This window comes from Poecilia reticulata, linkage group LG6, assembly GCF_000633615.1.
Source record: "Poecilia reticulata strain Guanapo linkage group LG6, Guppy_female_1.0+MT, whole genome shotgun sequence".
Lineage (NCBI taxonomy): Eukaryota > Metazoa > Chordata > Actinopteri > Cyprinodontiformes > Poeciliidae > Poecilia > Poecilia reticulata.
This window is the reverse complement of record NC_024336.1, coordinates 19,991,712-20,012,331: the sequence shown is the minus strand read 5'-3', so window position 1 is coordinate 20,012,331 and position 20,620 is coordinate 19,991,712. Positions and strand designations below refer to the sequence as shown.

General features: G+C 37.6%; 1 protein-coding gene across 6 annotated transcripts in view; it reads left to right on the top strand.

The window, feature by feature from the left end:
* mical2b (microtubule associated monooxygenase, calponin and LIM domain containing 2b) overlaps positions 1-20,620 on the top strand; it is a 46,191-nt gene that overhangs the window by 20,512 nt on the left and 5,059 nt on the right. For 2 of the 6 annotated variants that reach the window (XM_008411709.2, XM_008411707.2), the window contains exons 6-28: positions 789-944; positions 1,027-1,127; positions 2,942-3,199; positions 3,306-3,421; positions 3,742-3,868; positions 4,284-4,368; positions 6,119-6,266; positions 6,653-6,852; positions 8,321-8,415; positions 8,700-8,768; positions 8,880-9,008; positions 9,471-9,635; positions 9,733-10,002; positions 10,093-10,215; positions 10,671-11,057; positions 11,338-11,439; positions 11,557-11,649; positions 12,484-12,670; positions 12,793-12,866; positions 13,171-13,246; positions 18,466-18,621; positions 19,208-19,258; positions 20,176-20,276. In XM_008411709.2, the coding sequence (XP_008409931.1) occupies positions 789-944; positions 1,027-1,127; positions 2,942-3,199; positions 3,306-3,421; positions 3,742-3,868; positions 4,284-4,368; positions 6,119-6,266; positions 6,653-6,852; positions 8,321-8,415; positions 8,700-8,768; positions 8,880-9,008; positions 9,471-9,635; positions 9,733-10,002; positions 10,093-10,215; positions 10,671-11,057; positions 11,338-11,439; positions 11,557-11,649; positions 12,484-12,670; positions 12,793-12,866; positions 13,171-13,246; positions 18,466-18,621; positions 19,208-19,258; positions 20,176-20,276 (3,269 nt within the window). Of the gene's footprint in view, positions 1-788; positions 945-1,026; positions 1,128-2,941; positions 3,200-3,305; positions 3,422-3,741; positions 3,869-4,283; positions 4,369-6,118; positions 6,267-6,652; positions 6,853-8,320; positions 8,416-8,699; positions 8,769-8,879; positions 9,009-9,470; positions 9,636-9,732; positions 10,003-10,092; positions 10,216-10,670; positions 11,058-11,337; positions 11,440-11,556; positions 11,650-12,483; positions 12,671-12,792; positions 12,867-13,170; positions 13,247-15,228; positions 17,041-18,465; positions 18,622-19,207; positions 19,259-20,175; positions 20,277-20,620 lie in introns of those variants that run through there. The other 4 variants (XM_008411708.2, XM_008411713.2, XM_008411712.2 and 1 more) reach the window with 4 other exon arrangements.

Genomic DNA, 20,620 nt, shown 5'->3' with positions numbered 1-20,620 from the left:
AACTTGAACTATGGCGCTTAGATCAAGTCCAGAAAAACACCCCTACATRATCAGCTCCACACCACAACGCAGCACGTTGTGGTCAGGCAAATGCCAGTATCCTGGCAACTGCCAAAATCMAATTATTTTGATTTGACTAGACTTCCTGCAAGCAACTCATTCTTTTCCCAATATTTGCAGAAGCAATCTGCACATCTAGGTTTTTGTGACTTTTCCACATGCTGGCCTTGGAAATGATTAGAAAACATAAAATTCAGTGATTTAGAGGGGTATGTGAATAACTTTGGCCGTTTATAGTCACATTCAATACATTAGAAGAGAATGTCCTGATGAGTTTCTTGTCAGATTAAAAGTTTATTTTGAAAATAACTTTTAAGCTGACATTAAACACTTTTCAATAAACCTACAATTCTCTGTTTTTAAAGTATATTTTTGTTGGTCTATGTAATATTCAAATATTAAATGTCATGTTTCAATGAACATTTGAAATAAAGGTGGTAAACATCAGTCTTTATCAAATTGAGTTATAGAATGCTTTTCACTTGAGGATGGAGTTACTGAAATGAACCTTCTATTAATATTATAATTTATTGAATGGGGCTGTACCATACTTATAAAGTAATAACCAGTTCTTGCTCATGATAAGTTGCTTTCTAAAGGTGCCTTTTCAGGCTACTGTAAACCTTTWTTATTTGCTTTTAGCTTCCTGTCTGGTTATGCATGTGTTAATTMRWAACAAATATGAATTTGCATCCTTCCCCCTTTAATTCCTAATCCCTTCTTGGCAGGTTTCAGTCGCAAGGAGTTCAGAGGAAAGTTGGCAATCGCTATAACGGCCAACTTTGTCAACAGGAACACCACAGCAGAAGCTAAAGTCGAGGAAATCAGCGGCGTCGCCTTCATCTTTAACCAGAAATTTTTTCTGGAACTTAAAGAGGAGACTGGTAAATTGTGTAAATGTGTCAAATGTTATGGATGATCTGCAGCTCTAAAGGGATGTGTTAAACAACACGCTCTAATTTCTAGGAATTGATTTGGAAAACATTGTTTACTACAAGGACAACACCCACTACTTTGTGATGACTGCAAAGAAGCAGAGCCTGTTGGACAAAGGGGTCATCATAAATGTGAGTTTAGCTAAYRGTAATCTATTGTGTTGATGCATCACTAATAATATTTAAGCTWTCTTTACCGGCTGTTTCTGCCAGTGACAAAACAGTTTGAATCAAAAATATTCTACAAATTTTATGAAAATGGATTAAAAAGGCTATGATATTTAAAAGAATGGACAATTGAAATTCTATTAATAAGTTATTCTACAGTAAATCCATCCATCCATGATAAGTGACAACTAGAACATTTCTTTAGAAATTTAAATGGGGCCCGCCAAAGTGTGCCTGCTGGTTGAAACCAAATTAGCATCAATGCTAAAGTAAGCTATAGTGTASTCAGTAGCATGTGGAGAGCCACAAGCATGTTGAGTAACATGGACTTACTCCATTCAGTATGTTAAAATTAGTGCATAAGCTAAAATTAGCCTAAATTCCCAGTTTTTGTGGGACAAAAAATAGCTAATAGCTTTTAGGGAAATGGTACAGAAAAAACACAACACAAAAGTAAAAATTTGATCTATATTTCATGGCAGTTCATTAAAAACCCACTCAACTCTTAACACCAAATTAATAACAAGTAATATTATTGTTTATAAAACACAAGCTCTTTTGAAACTTATGTTTCAAAGGAACATGCGTTTCTTTTTAATGTTTTGAGTGGGTACATTAGTTGTGTAACTCCTGCRAAGTGSCTCCTAACTAAGTGTTTGTGGATAATAATTTGACATGTTTCTGCCCAGCTGTGGTTGAGTTTTTTTATTTATTTTTTGTTGTTTTGTTTTCTTTAGCTTCTTGTATAATTTTCAAAGGGATTAGAGGAGAATGTGGTATATAAATATCTTAATTTCTTCCTGTTAAGTGGTGGCACACCGACAGCAYTGGTAGGAGCTCACTGTTTAAGCAAACRGGCAGCTCATTGTTTTATGTCATGCAGCTTTATTCCAAAAGTATCACTGGTGTAATATGCCTTAAAGTTTGTTTTGCAACCTTTAGTGTTAAGAGTGAATTAAGCTTGTCTATTCTGCTTTGTTCTATTATTATTATATATTTTTTTTTCATAAAAAAGTATAGTTTTCTAATGACATCCTTTTACGGACCAGAAAATCACAACATTTAAAGGGAAGTCCCAAAGCTAGGAGTCAGATGGCCTTGTGGGAACACAGAAAGGTTTGTGTGCTGACCAGTGTAGTGAGTGATGGCACTGCACAGCCGATGATGATACACAGGGCTCTAATTAAAGCATTACACCTCTCACCTTTATTCCATTTCTCTCACAGCATATAAAAAAAAAAAACCGTTCCTTGCATGGAAGAGATCATGACAAATGTTTTCAGAGTAAGCTTGCAGTTGTTATTTGAAAACCTTTTGTTAATAACACAAATTCTTATCATGCAGTTTTGGAACTAATCCRTAATACAAACTTTTCCCATATGCATTATCCAAGCACATACGCAGGTGCTGAAGTGCTGCGYTGCTGAGCCCCCAGTGGTCTCCCTCTCATCTTACATTGGCTGTTGGTGTCGAGTGAAATCTCCCTCCGACTGCTGGGTCAAAACCCACGCACACAGCACAGGCGTCAGAGGCCACATGGCTGACCTATAACGGCGCCATAGCTTTTTTTCATTATGACACTCATGCAAGGATTGCATTTAACACTCTTTACACAAACAAATCAGATGAGAAATGTTTTCCGTTGAAAGAAAAGCTCCATGAATTAGCCTGTAGCAGCTAAATATTATAAATAGGCTATTTTTGAAAACGGTTTATGTACTTGTGTAGTATTTTTAAAATATTTACCTGAAGTTTTAGGGCTCCTCTTCTTGTTCCAGGACTACATAGAAACGGAGCGACTGCTGAATTCTGACAACGTTAACCAGGAAGCGTTGCTGTCGTACGCTCGTGAGGCTGCGGACTTTGGCACCAACTACCAGCTGCCGTCGCTGGACTACGCCATCAATCACTATGGGCAGCCAGACGTGGCCATGTTTGACTTTACCTGCATGTACGCATCAGAGAACGCCGCCCTGATTAGGGAGAAACATGGACATGAGCTCCTGGTTGCGCTGGTGGGAGACAGTCTTCTCGAGGTAAGAGACACTGTTTTTGCTTTTGGGTGTGCGTTTTGTCAGGGCAGGAATAATTATTGTCCTTTTTCTTCTTCTTTGACACCATGTTTTTTTTTTTTTATTGCAGCCTTTCTGGCCGATGGGTACTGGTTGTGCTCGAGGCTTTCTGGCTGCCTTCGACACTGCTTGGATGGTGAGGGGCTGGGCACAGGGAAAGAGCTCCTTGGAGATTCTGGCAGAGAGGTGAGGATGTGTCGCTTCCCGCAGATTGAAATTAGTGTAGTTTTATCACTCTGTTGAGTAAGGACATACAGTGACGTTAAAATGACACGATACATGTGTAGTCTGTCTAGTATATCTAGTTTAATTCTTGTGGAGTTGCTTAGTCAGCATGTGACTTCTTCTGGTGGATAAGAATCCAAAGCTTTGAATATGAAATCTTGTCTTTCTGAGATTCTTATTTCGTATTAAGAAAGGAAATAGTATTTGAGCCATCTTATTTGGATAGGTACAAATAAACGACTAACATGCTGTGTTTAAAACGTGTCACCCTTCTCCATCAGGGAGAGCATTTATCGTCTGCTGCCTCAGACCACACCGGAAAACATCAGTAAAAACTTTGAACAGTACACGATCGATCCTGCTACCCGCTACCCGAACCTGAACTCCAGCTGTGTACGTCCCCACCAGGTTGGTGATTATTTTCCAGAGTTGTATTCAAAGGAACTTCTTCCCCCCAAGCAGAAAGTAGTAGCCTCCTTATCTATTAGCAAGATTGGACATGTTTTAGCTGAGCTCAGCAACAATCGCCACAAACCGAGATCAAATCTCCCATTCCTCTGTATTTCCAGATGAAAACACAAAGAAGTGACCAACTATGTTGTAGCATGGAAATGCTTGTGTTAAAAATGAAAGCTGTTAAAAGGAACTTTGATTTCACATCTTTTTTAAAGAGATTCTTTACAGAGTAGGCTTTTGTTCAGCTATTGTAGAAATATTAGCTTATTGGGTCTGCCTTAAATCACTGAAGTGGTTCAAATATGTGTTTAAATTTGGTTTTTAAACTAGAAATATTTTTTCACCCATGCCTATATGTTTCTTTCAGGTACGTCACTTATTCATTGATGGTCAATCGGGTCTGGTTGAAAAAGGAGGGTTGTCACGAAGCCCAGTTAACCTGCCTAGAAAAGGTAAACATTCCTAAAAATAATATAAAAAATGCATTTATTAGCCAAGCTACTTTTTTAAATGTTTGATTTCAAGGAATTGGGGTTTTCTTAAGATACTGGAAAGTTTTTCTTTTTTTTTTGGTTCCTCCCCATTCTCTGTTGTCAGAAACTTGGAAAATTTCAGCATTCTGAGAGGAAAAATTGAGGATGAAATGGAAAAAATAAAAATGTAAAGTGTGTTTGTATTGTAGAAAAAAAAAAGTGAACAAAGGGGTCAGAATTTCAGATTTGGAAACAAATTCATCCAAATCAGACGTGGCAGCTCTGTACTTTATTAAATGTTGTGAATATCAATAAACATTTCAGGGTGATTTAAGGTTTGAATGAGTCTGGAACGTTAGTCACTCAGAGTGATGTACCTCTGGACAAATGTTTGACTTCACAACATCATCTCTAAGGTTTATTATTGGATGGACTGTCTGCATCAGTCCTGGAAGCTAATTCATGAAGTTAGTCACTGGCAACCTTTGACATGTTGACTTCACGTTCTATCTAATGTTTACGATCGGCGCCTCTTTGCTTTGTGTTTATATTTAATTAATATCTGAGTGAAAAGTCTGACTAACTTTTTACATTGTGTTGGGGAAAATAATGAACATTAGAGTGAAAGTTTCCCCAGCCCTCTTTCAGCTGAAACGTTACCTTTGTCTGAGTCACAGGCTTGGCGCACCTCGTCAGACAATACTGCCGGATAACATTGCACTCATATGAGGGTCAGAACTGATGCCTTTCACAGACGTGTGCTGGCGTGATGTGCTTTGGTACCGATTTGAAAACTGTTCAAGGGCCTGCCCTGACAAGTAAGGGCTCATTGTGAGCGGAGCCTCCAGAAAGAGAAGTTGGATCACTTACATGGATATTAATTGAGAACAGGAGACGTTGTAAATCTCAGGTTCTTGAACACAAACGTATCCACAGACCTCACAGCACAAGCTGTCTGATTAAAAAAAAAAACTTTCTGAAAACTCCCTGTAAGAGCAACCTACTTCAGGATAATCTGACGTCATTCTAAAGTAACTGGACTTATGGCAGATTGATGTGGTCAATTGGAAAGTAACCAGCAGATAACCAACCTGACCTAAATGACGTATTCATCCCCTGCTGTCACTAGAAACCATCCAGTATCAGTGACTGGAAATGGCATTTATTTTATAGTTATGGGATATCTTAGCGCTTCAGAATGTCTTTTATTCATAATTTTATTATTGGTAAATTATTTTTTTTTCTACTTTTGTCTGTACACTACTGCAACAACAAGTAAGCACATCATTGTTCCTGCTTAAACTGTTACAATAAGCAAAAGTCTTTAGATTTTCACACACTACATTAATAACGGAGCCACCTCCTCTGTAAACAAATCCTGATATGGGATGGAAAGCTTGTTTGGCTTATCAAATTGCATGAAAGTGTGCAAGTTCTGGTTGTTTTCTAAGTAGGACATATCGGGATAAGTTTCTGCTCTACTGCCAAGGTTAGTCCTGCTTTAGCTTCAGAAAGTGGACCAGCTCGCTTGACTCAAGTCCAAAAGAACACACAGTTTGAACATTACAGCGTCGACACCATTTCAGAAAACTTTCCAGTCCGGACAAAAATAAAACACACTGGGGAAAGCGAAACAGGGACGTTTTCTGCTATGAAAATGTTGTTCCTTCCTTCGACGCGGTGCGGCTGTCTTAACTGTATGCACCAACATGTTATTTCTTTCTTGCAGAATCTGAGGTGCGACCTAGTCGACTCCTAACCTGGTGTCAGAATCAAACTCGGGGATACAAAGGAGTGGATGTCACCAACCTCACGTCATCCTGGAGGGACGGTCTAGCCCTGTGTGCCCTCATTCACCGGCAGAGGCCTGAACTCATGTAAGGATGCACACAAATGGACACTCGGCACATTCAGGAAGCACGTGTGGAAATGATGAGCTGTGGTTCAAGGTCTGCTTGAATGTTCAGGATGATACCCATCCTTTATGAAACGAACTGCAAACAGTATTTAGTGTTCTGGACTTTTATTTCAAACGAAACAAATTCTCTGTTCAGATCATATTGGAAATAAGTCTCAGTCATAAACAGGCTGACTTGATCCAAGACACCTCTTGTTTGTTGGGTCTGTTATTCTCTAAGAGCTAAGAAAATTGCTTCTTTACATGAATAAAAGCTCGTGGCTAATTGGGTCTCTTCGATAAATTCAAAATCCAAATTGGATATAAACAAATCTAACATTTGATCTCATAATCCGCCTGTTTCAGTGACTTTGACACCCTGAACGAGGAGGATGCGGCGAGGAACAACCAGCTGGCGTTTGACGTGGCTGAGCGCGAGTTCAGCATCCAGCCAGTGACTACAGGAAAGGAGATGGCTGCCAGAGCTGAACCAGACAAGCTGCTGATGGTCCTCTACCTCTCCAAATTCTTTGAGGCCTTCAGGAAGTCATCGCTGAACAACAATGGTCTGTCTTTGTAACAGTTGTGTGCTGATTCATGAAAGTTTTTCCAGAGACGTTAGGACAATCGTCTTGAAATGTTTGAGGCAAATTTTACTAAGGCAATTTCAAACTATTTACAAAAGATTTCAGAAACGTTCAACTTCTTTCCCAACACTCGTTTAAAAATAACAGAATTTTTAAGTCTTGTGTCTGAGGAGGAAATCAAATCCTGTTGACTTAGAGAAAAATTTGCTCCAGCTTGTTCTCCCTTTTCCTGTTGAACGGTAGACGTTCCTATCTAGCCGGCGCTAAATGACAAATACAGCACCTTATCGAAACACTTTAGGGCCTGAAGGACTGTGAGCACGTTTTCCTTTCTATCTGCCACACAGGCTTCAGTTGCATGTTACACAACTGTGGTCAAGTTGGTCCCTGCCAGAAACCATACTGGTATGCATGCTATGTCTGCGGAAGCCTATCCGGTCACATCCGTGTAACTCCAGAGGCCTTCCTCTCTGCTCGCTCCACCACTGCTGGCGACTGCCTCGGCCTCAGCTTTCATAATGTAGCTCTAAATGTTCAGCAGACTTCTGAGTCGCCCCTGTAATTCAGACCTGTGAAAGCCAGGAAAAATTACAGACTGTAAATGAGCATTCTCACAGTCCGTTTGGTCGGATGTTACTCCCAGATTATTGAGGTGGTTGGTTGGGTATATTAGGACATGAATAAGGTTTGCATGTTTTTTTTTTTGTTTTTTTTTAAAGATTATTTTCAAATAATTTTCACTGTAAATGTTTAGTTTACTCTCAAATGTTCAGTAAGAATTCAGACGCCGCCTCTAAAAACTGCTACTTCAGCAATATTGCTATCTGTTCTTTTGAAAATACCCGTGCTGACTTCARCTGTCCCATTTCTTCAAACATCTACCTATTATAAAGTCACCAAATTATACTAAACAGTCTTGCAGTAGTTGTCTGCAGTTGCTGAGTGAAAGTTTCACCCTTCTCCACGTAATCAGACAGTATTTTACTCCAGAGACTTGAACCGCAGTAAAATAATCGAGTAAAGGGAAACATTCTGTCAAAACTAGGGCTGGGACTTCATTGCATTAATTTTGATTAATTAGTAATATAGATTTTAAATAGCTAAAGATTTTAGCGCAATTAATTGCATTTTTATTTACATTTAATGTCTCCCCTTTATATGTTTTAATAATAAATTTTACAATTTTACAAAAACAATTCAGACAATTAACTAGTACTGGTATAAATGGCCTGTGTTGGTATCGCACCTCACACTAGATTCACCCATTCGCGCGCTTTGAATGTGTGCATATCATAGTATTATGTTTTATATATTGTGGGACTTTTACTTTAGTCACATCTTCTCTTGCAACATTAATGCTTCCCTTATCTTGTGATTTCAAACTGCTTATTCAGTTTTGTCAGGACAGAAACTGATGACCAATAATTGCTGTTTGTTCATTCTAAAGTCCCCAAGGAGCCAGAGGAAAATGGTGAAGAATATCCACCTAAATCCAACCACAAAGTGCTGAACTTGCCTCAGCCCAGGAAGAGGATACCCAGGGTAAAAATGTTTACATTTCAGTGTAGCAGTTTTCCATTGGATCTATATTTACTCCTTCAAATCTCAGCATTTGATTAGAGAAGCCATAGGTAGAGAAGTTGTGCAATACAGTCTCAGTGCAATCTCTTTTTAAAGTTTAGCATCCATTTTCCTAAAAGACAGTAAAGTTATTTTTGAAGTAATCCAGTCAATGGGTGGTATGCCTTTTTTTTTAAATTATGATTATTTAAGTACAAGGTGTATTAGTCCCTCTGTAAGTTCATCTGTAATGTGGGCTCCTCTAGGATGAGAAGAAAGCAGAGGATGATTCTGTTAACAAACGGAGACGGAAAGGAAGCGGCTACCTCACAGAGGTATTCATCTGGAAAACTCTTAAAGCACTAGTGAAACTCGAAGGGTTTAGGTTAACAAAGCAACTAATCAGCCAGCTCCGCTCTGAATCTGACTCTTCTCTTTGGCCTCAGTTGTCCTGCCATAGTGCGCCACCTGCTGGTGAGGACGGAGAGCTGCGGGAGAACAAGGTCCGCTCCATGGCAACTCAGCTGCTGGCCAAGTTTGAGGAGAACTCCTCAACGGCAAAGGTGCACACCAAGGTGAGAATAACATTAGAGGTCAGGATTATTCAGATATGAAACAACAAAACTGGAACAAAAGTGCCAGGCAAACATTTATAGCCAAAGAACTAGTGTGTTATCTTTGTTAACACACACACAAAGTCTGTTATGTTGGCAACCAGACCAAGTCTTTCTAAATTGTAAAACAATTAATGATGGGCCTTAGTTGAAAAACAAGGTCAAACAAATTTTACTTGGTAGAAATTTGAACTTTTGGAGCGAAGGGTAACTGGCTTCTTTAACTTTCATGTAATTCTGCTTTCACATAAAATGATTTTCCTAACCATTTGTGTTTAATTTGTGCAAATTTTTATCAATATAGTTAATGACATCTAACTTTAGCACCTATATTTCTTTTTTTGTGTTAGTTTTGGTCTCTAGTAATGTTTCCTTTATTCTACCTTTCATAACATTTTTATTGCTTTTCTATCCTTGAAACAGTCCAAGGACCCATCTAGTCCTTCTTTTTCTCCTCCTTTATCTCCTTCCACCACCTCTCCATCTTCAGATGATGAGGAGGAGGAGGAAGAAGAAAACCCCCGTTTTGCTAAACCCAAATATATCCAACCTCTTTCTCCTCTTCCTCCATCTCGTCCCAAATGGCAGGTATTGTCTCCAAACGTCTCCCATCTTCCTGTAATTAACTTCTGTGAACTCATCCTTTGTCCCCCTGTCTGTCCCCTCCTCATCCTCCTGTTTCCAGCCTTCGATCTACCTTCGGTTGCTGGAGAATTCCAGTTCTGTTTCTCAGCAGACCAGTTTCCTCTCTTCTAATAATTCATATTTTGATCAGAACAGCCAAAGTCGTTCTCCATCGCCCTTGCACTTTCAGATCCCTGTAAGTGGTCCTGGCTCTGAACTTTGTCACACAAAATACACCCCAAACACAGAAGACTCCCAAAACCGTCCTACCTGTGTGTCTGATCTGTCCGCTTCGGACTCTGATCCGTCATGCGATGCCTCTGAGCAGAAGGTGAATTTAGTCCCACCTTTAAAATACATGTTATGCACTATCTCACTCTTTATTTCTTCCTGCTTTGATTACCTCCTACTTTCCCCTTAGACTAAAACCCAGAAGTTGTCGACTAGAGAATTTTCACGCAGGAGTATAAAAGAGAGAGCCGTCCTCCTGTCCACCATGTTTCATGGGTCCAACAAACCACCTGCTCCTCTGCCTGTTTCACAGGTTCTGTATTAGATCAGATGCTGGTATTCAAATAATCCCTAAAAAAGCATGACTACTTTGACCGTTTCTGCATTTTTTTTACACTCTCTAAAATTAAAGTGCATGGCTGTGGAGGAGAATGTTAACATCAACAATAAATGCAGGAAAATACAAATATCAAAATAAATAACTGCTTTGGCAGACAAATGTATCAAAAGCGGGGAAATAAGGAAAACATTTTCCAGACAGCAAGTTAATTTTAATACGCTTACTCCTGCATAGAGTTCAAGATTGTGCTCTAACTTATAGACATTTTGAAGTTTTCCCCAAATAATTAAAAAAAAATATTTATTTTTTTCCGAAATCCTTTAAGTGTAGCGATGGACTGAAAGTGTTGATAGTTAAATTTACATTATATGAACAAGTTATTGATGTTCTCCTTGGTCTGTAATATCCATCTTTCTTTGCCTCTGTAGGTGGAGTCATCTACCTCCTCCTGTCCTTCCACACCATCTCCTCCTCCTCCTCCTCCTCTTCATCCTCTGTCACTATCTAAAACCTCCACCATGTTCCCTGCGGTCCACCCTGTTCCAGATCCCGTCGCTCAGACCTGTTTCACCTCTGAACCTAAAGTGACCTCTTCTCTTCTGTCCTGCTCTGAATCTGAGAAAACTGAGCAAAACTCTTCTTTTCGTTCTGATATGTTCACATCTAGCAACAAAACGTGTTCTTCTGTCTCTTCGTCTTGCATCGGTAAAAGTCAGAACGCCTTCACTAATCTCGAGAGGATAAAAAATGTGGAAAATGAGCAGCAGAGGGTTCATGGATCGGGTTTAAAACTAGCTGAGAAGGATCCCACTAAGGTACCAGGTTTCTCGGTTATTTTACATAAATGCTTTTGTTTCCTAAACATTTATTAGATAAATACAATAGTTTTGGCTTAAATCAGCCATGTGTTGTTCCTTTTTAGTTTTACATTCAATAATTTCTATTTAAAATATTTGAAAACGCAGTTTACTTCAAAATTTTAAATCACTTTAATGCCCGTTTTTTTGAATCCATATATACTGATAGTTTACCAACATTTCTGATCATGTAGTATACGATGCCTTACAGAAGTTTTACCGTGTGGTGTTCATTTAGTGCACTGCAGCCTGTGATGGTGAACACACCAGAAGAAATAATCCAAAATCAATTGTTCGCTCTGAGAGCTGTCCCTCTGGAGCTCCTAGTTACAGTAAAGAGGTACAAGTCCTAAACCCAAGTCCAAACACAATTCAACAGCACATCATTATTTCCTTTGATAAATTCAGTTTTTTCCACTTCCATTTGTCTTTTCTTTCTTCTTTGTAAAAATATTAGCGAGTAGTTGGAAAGGTATCATCAGCAATAGATGCTAAAGCTCAGAAACTGGCCGTCCTTTATGAGACAGACCACAGGCCCAATGCCGCACCGGTAAGATGCATGTAAATGGTTAAAAGACTAATCCAGACTTGATACTAACGTGATTTGTGAAAATTTGGAGTGCTAACAAATATTTCTCAACCTCAGTTTTCTGACCAGGGAATTTAAAAGCTAGGAATACGGGGCGTTGCATGAGTGTACACATGGTTTTAACAGTCTAAACAAATGCAAGCATTTATTGCAAAGGTTTTCTTGCATACCTCAAAGCCCGAATTTTAACTTTCTTTTTGCGAGGTAAACCAGAGATGCAGTTAATTAAGAGCTCAAGAAGCTGCACATATCTGAAGTTGAGAACAGTGCAAATCTGCCTTGGACTCTGGCTTTACTACGTACAACATTCATGTATTTTTATTTCTTTTTTCTATTTCATTTTGACTTTTCATACCTTTTCACTCTGGTTGTGTGTGTTTGTCAAATAGTCTTCTGACACTAAACCTTCCTTTCAAGATGTCTCCATGTATTCAAAGAATTGCAAAATACTTCTGGCCTAAAAAGTTAAGATTAAAATTACAACTAATTTTAAATTTGTAGTGACTTGTTTGTATTTGTGTTTTTTTTGTTTGTTTTTTTATCAGCTGTGGGTGTGCTGTGCTTCTTTACTCACTTAGTACTGATGTATATTTTAACCTTTTTGACTAATTGAATTCCTTCAAAGTCCTTTTTTCCCCCCATATAGCTCTTGTTTTTGACATTTGACATATGAAACAGAGTTTTTAAATATTCATTTTCATTTTCTAAAGGTTTCTGGAGAAGAAACACCAAGCAACTTCTCAATAGAGCATTTTTCTTACTACTTCACCTTTTGCCTGGTCTTTTCCTCCTCAGTGTGTGGTGCGTAAAGATTTCCCTCCTGTACTCGGTGGCAGCGACATCTGCCACTTCTGCTCCAAACGGGTATACGTGATGGAGAGGCTCAGCGCTGAAGGCTACTTCTTCCATCGCGAGTGTTTCCGCTGCGACGTCTGTAACTGCACCCTCCGTCTGGGTGGACACACGTTTGATTCACAGGAGAGTACGTCTGAGTCAACATAGCTGATTATCAAAATAAGGAGTATTTGTAAAAAAAAAAACCTACAGACCTTTTTTTTTTATAAAAAAAGTTTGTTTTTAATGTCTTTTGTTATTTCATTACAGGAAAGTTTTATTGCAAGATTCACTATGCCCAGCGTCAATACAGCACCAGCTGGGGCAGGTTCAGAAGAACAACGGTAAGACAGCTTTTCGAGTAACTTTTGCTTAATGTTTTATGGTGATTTAAGAGCAGAAAATAAGTTGTTGGTAATATAAATATATAACATTATCAATTAAGTGCAAAATTCTTAAGAAGATCAAACAAAACAATTAAAATTCTTATTATATAGATTTACAAAGTTAGTAAAGATTTTTCCACTAATCTTATTTCGCAAACATAACTGGAAATTGAGAAGGAAAAAATAAAAACTAATATTTTACTACTTTAAGTAGGGGGCATGTGCGCTAATTTTTTTTGCATTTTTATCTGGATTTTTACAGGAAAACCTAAGCCACCTGAAGCCCTCGTCTGTGGACAGCGGGATCTGTTCAGCCACAGGCGCCGTCCAACCCGCAGGTACCCTGGTTTCCTTGATTAAGCGCGGTCTGAGCTGGCCGAGGCGTGCTGGTCGGGCTGTGTGTGTGTTGCCTCAACAACTGTTGGGAAGTGTGTATGAGTCTGTCACAGCTGTGGGATCCCACGTCAGGAGCTACTCACAGGACTATATATTCCTGTTTGAGCTGCTGAGCCTTGGCTGTCCTCTGCTCTGCATGATGCATGAGATGTTGGGACAGATCTACCAGGAGCCCCAACTGGCTCAGCAGCAAATCTTCAACCAACGGCTTGCCTAGGAGAGGAACTAATGATGTACTTATATGTGGCAAGAGGCCTAAAAGGTGGATATTTACCTCTTTGCAGCCTAATCAGTTGTGGTTCATTTAAGTCAAAGCTCCAATTATTACCTTCACTTACTACATTTAAAGTCTCCTCAGTTATTTAGACTTTTTGTAAACTGTAGTGATCTCAAAAACCTACCTTACTGAGACACACTACTTCTGTTTAGTGGATAATAAATGTGGCTTTCTTGAATAGTTTTGAGCAGTCAGTATCTTACCCGCAGTAGACAGCAACAGTTGCAGCTTGAATTAACAGGAAATTTAGGATTCTTGCTAACAGCTAGAGACAAAGGAAAAAGTCTCAAATGACTCATTTTCTAAACTTTCCCATTGGTTTGAGCAAATTGTCTTACTTACTTGTATAATTTTGACAATTTACTTAGTATTGTGACTAAGTATACAGATATGAAAAGTGAAGAGGTGAAAAATGTTGAAAATTGAGTATTTATTTTGGATAGGGGATATTTGATCCTTCCTAAAGGAAAAAAAATGGCTAGCTCATTAACTGATGTTAGGTTGGTAGCAAATTTACATTTTTCCTCAGTCTCCAAAAACTGAGGTTGTTTGGACTGTTGACTTCTGTGCTAAGATACTAACTACTTGAGACCTATCCAGGTGCTTCAAAACTTATATTAAAAACTCTCGACTTAGTGCTTCGGCTCTTTTGAGAGCTAGCTTAGCTTAGCTATTCTAGAACCTGCTAGCTGCATGTCAAACAATAACTCCTTTGGCCTGGGTTTTCTCCCCTGCCTAATTAATATCTGATTTGTGGGCATGCTCCAGGAAACTTTTACTCCAGTGTGACTCCATAAGTTTTGGGTGATGTGGATCCAGGATGTAGATTCACCTAATTTTGTTGTCTAGTCGGGGTTTGTAGTTGCCTAAAATTTTAGTTTTCCTGAATTACGAGATTGTAACCTGGAACATGTCCTAATTCTTACCAAGAAAATTCTATAAAGAGTGTGGTTTCTGTTTTGATTTTCAAAACTTCTGGCAATGATGTGAGAGAACTTGTTTCAGTTGTCTGCTTTCTAACACTGTCCACCAGAGTTGTGCAATGGAAATGCCAAAACAGTATTTTTTTTTTCTATTATCAAATGTGAAAGCATTTTAAGTCGTCAAAATCTCTAGTATTTACACAATGTGTTATACAGATACTTTTTAAGATTAAAGGCTCATTATTTATGTTAAGCTGTTTAGAACAATTGTTTTTTTTATAATTTTACAAATTTATTAGCAACAACATGGTACTTTTTATTTTTTTATTGTGAACATTTAATTTGTGATTTTTTTAACTTTCTTTTTGAAGTTTTTTTTAAATTGGTAAATATGAATTTCCAGTTATATTTCAGATAATGCTTAATAATAATTAATGCAAACCAAAACAATGAGCCTTATCTTTAAGACAGATGTTCTCATGTAGCTAAAAAGCCTATTTGCAAAGTCTATTTTGTTAAGTGATTAACTTCTTTTTTTTTTTTTTAAGTGACGCACTGTAACTGATGCCGACTTCTATGTTTGGTTTATTGTTGTATATGTTTTATTGTACTAAATCTTAAAGTATTATTAATGTTTTTCTCAAAACCTTTGCATATTTTGTTTCTTCTTTTTCCTTCTTTTTCCACATCTCATTTATTTTCCAATCCGGAATTTGTCTTCCAGCTTCTGTTTCACTTCATTTTGTTCAGTCTGTTTCAACTTTCCAATGCTGCACATTCTGATTGGCTGATTCCTGCCAGCAGTGAAGGTGACGATTGGCCAGATTTGGTCATAAGATCTTGTTGTACTGCTTTTGCATTGGCTGCCTTTTGTAGTTCCATCTAATTTTTTATTTTTTTCTAACTAACCACGATAACTAATCACAAACCAGCATGAGCCTCAAGCCTGGCATGTTAAAGACTATAAATCGTATTTGTAGCATTGTGCACTGTTGAATAGAATACCAAATCTAATACTGTGCCTGTGTTGAATTGCCGCAATCACTTAGCTGATGAATAAACTACTTGATGCCATTTCCTACAGTATTTCTAAATGTTTCAGCAGTATATGTAGTTGCCACTATTTTTAAATTATTGTCAAATCGCTTTAATAAACCAAACTGAAATAAAATGCTGCTGTGCTGTCAGTGTGGTCAGTTAGTTTCATAGATAAACTTGCTACACAACTATCCCCCTTCTGATGTTAAAGTAATTTAGAACAGTTTAAATGGAAAAAAAGTGTAAAAATTTCCTTAAACAGTTTGCTTATGTTGCTTGGACATAACTTAGTTTGAGATCAGTAGTAACACCACAAAACCTTCTTGCTGTTGTTATATTTACAAGAAAACTTATTCTTGATATGAGTTTATAGACTCGTATCAAGTCTATAAACACGCTGTTCAACTTGTCAGAGTTGGCGTTCCTAAATTTCAAAATGTCATACTTTCACAAACTCAGTTTTCCTAATTTTGTCATTTTTAACACATTAAAAATATTTGACAATGCCGCATTTCCTAGTAGCAATCTGTCCTCTTTGTTGGCATCTTGACAAACTTAGATTTGTTATAGTCCATAATGCTTATCCGTTCTAGATTAAATACCAGTCCCTTAAATCAGTATTTAAATTAGTTCATAAAATAAACAGAAGGCAATTTTAATACTTAGTGTGCATCTCAAGCTCCTATAACATTCATAGGGATTCTGACTTAAGGAGATGTTTTAGTTGTGTTTCCAACTTCAGGGCACAAAGAGCACGCGTCATTACGCCTTTGATTAAGTACCTATCCTGGTACGATTATGATTTAAGTTTGTTTAGAAAAGCATTTAAGCTCTGGGAGAAATTATGTATCTAAAAGTTAGCTCTGCTTTGGAAACACAGAATTGATTTCTCATCTGGTCCTCCACAGTTTTGGCCTTTTCATGTGGCTTAATCAGAAAATATAAGAAGTGCACTATAAAAATCAGACCATTTTCCAAAGTTGTTGATGAACATGTAGGCACTTTTTCAGTAATTTATTTGGTGTTGTGTTATCCTGAACAACCTTTCTAATGCTGACATTGTGCCATGCTTGTCCATGTCCTCTTTACTCCGACCATCCGTTCAAACGGCTTTTGAATTTATTCCCTGCCACTCATGTATCAGCAGCATCCCCTTTTCTTTGGCCCATTTGACAGTAACATGTCTCCACATGTGTGTGTGGTCTGTCTGTGGTTCCCTCTGTTTCAGGAGACCTTCCCACTCCTGCTCCCCTCTCCAGATCTCTCTCATGTACCTCCTAGTCTTTGCTCAGGAAATAGACAGCAGCTTTTTTTTTTTGTCTAACCCTGCCTGAAAACTCATGTTGGCGGTACGATTTCTCTCTCACAGTTGTATCGTTGCAGCCTGTCGATCAATTTTTGTTTTGCCTATTATACACAAATTTTGTAAAATTGCTTAATTTATGACATTTAGAAGCTGTGTATATAACTATTGATAAATAAATGTATTTGATCGCAATATTCATTTGCAGTGTTATTTGTTACCCATCAGTTAAATTGCATTATTTCCAAAAGACCAAATGTTCACAATGGAGTTCATTCACACAACTTATTCTAGATACCAGCAAAATTAACACATTTTGTGAAGCTGTTTAATGTAAATTCTTCTTCCAGCTCTTTGAGTTGACCTAACAATCACCCACACAAATCATTCTCATGATCACAGCCTTTAACAATTAACGCGTGCTTTATTATTATTATTTTTTTTTTTAAGAGGACACAGATGCTTGAGCTTTGCAGCAACTTAAGGGGGTATAATCCTGTCCATCTTGTGACAAAATGTTACAAAATTGAAGATTTTCTAAATGCAACAGCCTGAGAGAAAGGGTGGCCGTCATGCAAAAGCTTAATTGGTATATATAAAAAAAAAAGTTCAGCTATAGAGTTTGACCCCAGCCAATCTGAACAGGACTGAAGTGAATCTCATCAGTATGTTTCTATTGGTTTCCTTGTGGGCTTTACTTATGGGTCTTTTCTGTCCTTTCCTCTGTTTTTTTGTTTTGTTTTTTTTGTTTCCCTCATAAATAAAACAGAAAACAAAATTTTATCAAATTGAGAACACTCTGTAAACACCTCTTCATTAACAAAACAAGGCCTTGTTGTCTAGTATCCCTATCGGGATAATGTTTATGCCAACATGTTTTTCATTTTTTTGCTGTGGCCGAGTGGAATCACCTCTGCAAAGATTCTGTACATTGTTGACTTCATTACTCTGTGAGTACACATGATATAAATATATATATATATATATACATATGTGTAACTTTTCGGTGCTTGTACATGAAACTAGATCACTGTGACTCTGTAAACTAGACTGCAGATTGTTTTTCTGTACCTATAGTTGCTTAATAAGCCTGTGTGACTTGTAGAGGAGAAGATGTTCATGTGTTGTGTGGTTTACATAGATTGAAAGTACTTGTGAAATCGTGGAAAAATGTTAAATATATTAGAGTAACTGTGAATATATGTCGGAATGCATGCCGTACACGGCAAGAAGAAAGTACACCCTCTTTTAATTCTACTGTTTTACATGAGAACATTATAAAGCGGCGCCTGCTGTTTTGAACGGCTCTAGAATTGTCACTACTTGTGACACTCTTAGGTTCACTTCTTCTAACATTGTGTCATGGTATGAACTCTCTTAAGACCGAAGAAAAATCTTAAAATTCTCAGATTTTTACTAAAATGATGGCAATATAAGCTGTCGGTGTTGGGATTCTTTTAGAATACAGGCCCAGATCGTTTTTATGCACTCCTGATGTATACGACTCTTGAATTAACAGGGTGTACTGTCTTACTTTCACTCTAATTGTCAGTCCAGCAACAACTAATGTTTGTTTGGAGTCAGGAAAACTTGGTGCCCAAACTCTGTAATGATTTACAGGTGAGGCAACCAGCAAGCAGTCAGATCAGCTGAAAAAAGATCTAAAAACATTCCCAGAGGATACAGAAATGGGTGTTGATGCTCTGGACGCTTCCTGCATCATCGGACCTAAGAAGGGAGAAGGTGCCGCAGCCAGAAGCCACGACGGCCTTAAAGGTCAGTGCAGCCGTTAATGTGGTCCAACGTTAAACTTTGTGAAACTGAAGAAACCATTTAAAATCCAATTTTTCTGGCCTCTGACAGAGAATCTTGGTTTTAGTATTTCTAAGTTGTTCGTGTTGAGAAAGTCTCTCAGCATATCCGTTTAGTGCCAGCGTCCCTAACCCTGTGTCTTTCTGTCGTTTTGTCTGTGGGTTTTGAACTAATCAGGTGTTTCAACAAGTGTTTATTGTTGACTTCTCTGGGCTAAAAATGTTCTGACAAAACTGTCCCACATTTCCTTAAATCTGTATGTTTCCAATTGAAGGCAAATGCTTTGGCTTTAGAAAACCCTAACTGCTCGAGTAGGAGGTAAATGGCAAATTAACTTCTGTTGTTCAGAATATCCTTTTTTGGGTGGAATTTTCTGAACCAACCGTGGTTTAGACAATGACACATTATTAAAGATTGGCTCTACAGTCACACAGTGAGACCTTAATTTATGTTTTCATATATTTATTTATTGGATTATTGATCTGTTCTTAATGGGGGTGGAAATCCTAACGTTTCCTCATGGGTCATTTTGATTGCATTTGGTCTGCAGGTCACTCTAACACAAAACATAATAACCGATGGAAACGAAAGATTCGAGCAAGTGAGTGTCCCTATGAATGTTTCTATTGACTCTGCCCTACTTCTCTCTGCTTGCAAAGTTAAACAGCTTAAACCTTTGATTCCTCTGGTTTGTTACTAACCTCTATCTTATTTTATGTATTTGTTTGCTTGATGTCTTTGTGGTTTGTTTATAGAAAGAAAGTATTTCCTTGTTTCTCTATTAACAGCTGGCTGTATTATGTGGCTTGTGAAGCTGCAGCAAGTCCTGGCAGATTTTATTTATTAATTTATTAGTCTTAGGTAGCCAAATTATTAAACCCTAAAGATCAATCATCATATGGATTTACATAATGCCAGTTTACCATTTTGGATTTGAATTACTTAAACCTTATTTTCAATGATATGCCAAATTATTATGATGCTGATATGTGAGCATACGATGTCTAAAAACACTTTAGTGATTCACAAAGATGGAACCAATAGTACTAAAAAAGYTGTTGTGCTACATATTCAACTCTAGATGTCGCCATAACTCAACTTTTTTTTTTCTTTTAGTCTTTCAGCATTAATTTGGTTAACCTTACTTAAGCTCCTATTTCAGTATTTTTTTCTTCGTTTATTACTTGATTTCATTGTTTGTGCCCTTCACCATCTTCTCTCACAAATGTCACTTTGATATAAAGTACACAACGTGTCTGGTCACTGGGGGAGAACCACAGCACCACTCTGCTCCCAATCATTGAGAGTTCTTGTGTGTGCACGCATGTGTATATATATATATTTATATATACATTTTACATTATATATATATATATATATATATATATATATATTATTTTTTTTTTTTTACTTTATATGATTTGTTCAAAATGGCTCACTGTAGAAGTAGAGCCAAAAACATCTCATTATTTGCTGAACTTTTGACAGTGTTGTGTTTTTTGTTGTCTTTGTGCACAGCATTCCCTCTGATTTTCATCAAGCACTTCCGCTCAAAACCAGAAACTGTTCCTGAAGTTGATTCTGACATTGAGGAAATCACTTCAGCTGAGACACGCAGTGTGGGTAGCATTTAAAAAGCTCTTCTTTTTTTTTTGCATCCAGGTACTTGAATGTATTGTCAGCGTGTGAAACAAGGCACTGGTTTTCTACGTAAGGGTTGCAATCAAAACTACTAGTAACCCTAGATTAAGAAAAACATCATAGAATGACCTTTGAATCTGATTTAAAATCTTTGGTGGGATTTGAGGAAGACTTGTTGCAACATAAGAGCCCTCAAACATCCCTGAGCTTGTGGCATTTGCACATGAAGAATGAGAAGCAATTTCTATTGAGGGCTATAAAATATAAAAAGTTTGTTTGCAAATCAGAAATATTTGTTTCAAGTAATAAAATCTAAAGGATG